The sequence below is a fragment of the Cyprinodon variegatus genome, unplaced genomic scaffold (assembly GCF_000732505.1).
Source record: "Cyprinodon variegatus isolate N-32 unplaced genomic scaffold, C_variegatus-1.0 Scaffold631, whole genome shotgun sequence".
NCBI lineage: Eukaryota > Metazoa > Chordata > Actinopteri > Cyprinodontiformes > Cyprinodontidae > Cyprinodon > Cyprinodon variegatus.
Window position 1 is genome coordinate 165,065 of NW_015151084.1, and position 2,625 is coordinate 167,689.

The 2,625-nt window shown below is 34.0% G+C and overlaps 1 protein-coding gene across 1 annotated transcript; it reads left to right on the top strand.

Annotated features, from left to right (window-relative positions):
• Window positions 1-80: 80 nt before the first annotated feature.
• Window positions 81-827, top strand: LOC107096537 (C-C motif chemokine 4-like). Its single transcript, XM_015393239.1, has 3 exons — window positions 81-218; window positions 305-416; window positions 549-827. The coding sequence occupies exons 1-3, from the start codon at window positions 149-151 to the stop codon at window positions 646-648; spliced, it is 282 nt and encodes a 93-aa protein (XP_015248725.1). The 5' UTR covers window positions 81-148; the 3' UTR covers window positions 649-827.
• Window positions 828-2,625: the final 1,798 nt, after the last annotated feature.

The following is a 2,625-nucleotide window of genomic DNA, read 5'->3' on the forward strand; positions in this document are numbered from 1 at the left end:
ACATGTAACCACATATATCCTCCTACATTAACCCCACTAACAACTTGTTTTTTTTTTCTCTTACTTCATCAGCATAACTCTAGACCTTGTTTCTGCTTAAAGGTCTGAACCACCCAGCTGCAGCGTTACTCTCTATCATCTGGTCATCATGAAAGCCGTAAACATCTTCCTGCTCTGCTTCCTGGGAGCCGCTCTGCTGTCCGCAGTCCTTTGTGATAGTAAGGAAGATTAGAGTCAGATTTAGGAAAGAGCTGCTGTTTCTTCAAGCATTAAAATGATTTAATTCATGCGTTTTTGTTCTCAGATACGACTGGTCCTGATGGCTGCTGCTTCCAGTTCTATCCACGGCGAATAATGAAAGATTTCATTGGTTCATATTACTACACTGATCACCGCTGTCCCAAGGCTGCAGTCGTGTGAGTACTACAGACTTACAAACCTGTTAGGTTTTTAAACAACATCCATTATTTCTACTGTAATGTGGTCAATACTATTTAAAAGGGAAAGATCATTTTTTTTATATTTATAAATATTGTTTTTTGCTCTAGTTTGGTCACAAAAAAGAATGGCCGCAACATCTGCGTGGATCCAAATATGGTCTGGGTGGACAGAATTATGAGACATCTGGATGAAACGGACTTCAAGTGAAAATCTTGTTTTTCCTTTGCTTTTTATCCCATAAACTAGGAAAAAAAACATTTATAACTATAATGTTTCTTTCAACCAGCCATCTACTTTGCTGTGGTTCACTGGTTTCTTATAATCCACTGTCATGTTGAACTATATTCCCTTGTCTAAAAAACTCTTCTATGTTTTCTTCTTTTCTGGTATTTTATGAAATTATTTACCTTGTCTGTAAACTTTATATGAAATAAAATCCACATATATATCTGCTTCTGTTCTTAGAATTTATTTCAACGATGTTCAGACTTATTATCTTTCTTTTGTTCGATAAGATGAAAAAAAAATCAGAGGATGAGATAAAAATAAGAAAAGATAAAAAAAATATATGATAAAAAGATACAAGTGGATAATTTAAGACAAGATAAAAAAAAAGTCAATTAGATGTGATAGAATTTGATAGGATTTGATAATTTCAGATAAGATCAAATATAATTCTATATAATACAATACTTTATGGTAATATAAAATAGGATAATAAATGATAAGAAGATATGATACAATACATGGGTTTTGCAAGTTTCAAAAGGTTAATTTAATACTTTTAAAGATCTTGAGGTCAAAAAATTATCCACATGTATCATAATAAATACCTTAGTCATTTTTAACCCACTTGATTTGCTGCACTTATTCATGTTAATGATAAATCTTCTTCATGCTCCAGGGTTACTCGTGGAGTCCCACAGCGCAAACTCTCTTTACTATACATATGCTTAAACTTAGACAATTTCTATTGACATTTTGTATACTCAAAGTGTATACAAAATGCAATTGTCATTTTGTACAGCTCTCACACTGCAAAAAATTTTAATCTACATAAGAATTTTTTTCTTAAAATAACTGCATTTTTTCTTGAATTGAGGAGGTAAGTGAGACATTTTGCAAAATGGAGCGAGACAATTTACATTTAAAATAGGAAAAAATAAGAAAAAACAATTCCATATTGCATATTGTCTAATTATCTTATTCTAAGAGTAAAAATACTCATTCCATTGGCAAACCATCTCATTTACCAACTCAAACAAAGGGTAAATATGCTTAATTTAAGACATTTTTACTTATTTGTAGATCATTTTTCCAGTGCATGACATTTCCATTTTTTTAAAGTGCAGCAGTGATCAAATGTAAGCAGTGTGGGAGAAAAAAACATGGACGCTTTGATAAAAAAATGGCTTTGATATGCAAATTCAGAGGATTAAAATATTTATGGTGCAATTATGCAGAGTTTTGGTTTGATATCAGTTTGATGCAGAGTCTTTGACATGATTTAGAGTTTATTTGGCATTCAGCAGTCGAATGGCGATGGGGAAGAAACTGTTTTGGAATCTGCTTGACCTGCATCGAATGCTGCGAAGCCTCTTCCCAGAAGGCAGCAGGGAGAATATCATTGATAATGTTATGGGCTCGGGACACGCAGCGCTCTGATGAAATGTCTTCATCGGAGGGAAGAGGAGCCCCAATGATCTTCTCTGCTGTTTTCACCACACAGCTGCTTACAACTGGTAAAATAATCAGACAGCATGGGAAGGATTTCCACTTTTATGCTGATGATATTCAGCTATATTTGTCCATAAATCCTGAATCTTGTTAGACTGATAACTGGGATGTCTTATACAATTTTCTGCCATTTAATTCAGAAGTTATAATCCTTGGACTGGCCGATTAGTCACTTCCTCTCGATGTCACTAAATTGGGCTCTAGTAACAAAAGAAAAGGGGAAAAAAATAATAACCTGTTATTAAAATCCTTTCGGTAACTGTAACCAATCGGTCTGTAGGATCTGAGTGAAATGAATCTAAATAAGGGCCTTGAGATCAGGGGCGGATTTCGGAAATATTAAGGGCCCTGGGCAAAGACAGGCATGGGGCCCTCTGAATTGACAACACATAAAACAGACCCATTATCCGCATACATAATTTTATTAAATTAAATTTTATTATTTAT

What these genes read in the sequence shown, in the direction of transcription:
- LOC107096537 (XM_015393239.1), top strand. Translation starts at nt 149, where the DNA reads ATGAAAGCCGTAAACATCTTCCTGCTCTGCTTCCTGGGAGCCGCTCTG. An exon ending in GTCCGCAGTCCTTTGTGATA is followed by an intron (nt 219 to 304) that starts GTAAGGAAGATT and finishes TTTTGTTCTCAG; the next exon opens with ATACGACTGGTCCTGATGGC. An exon ending in TGTCCCAAGGCTGCAGTCGT is followed by an intron (nt 417 to 548) that starts GTGAGTACTACA and finishes TTTTTGCTCTAG; the next exon opens with TTTGGTCACAAAAAAGAATG.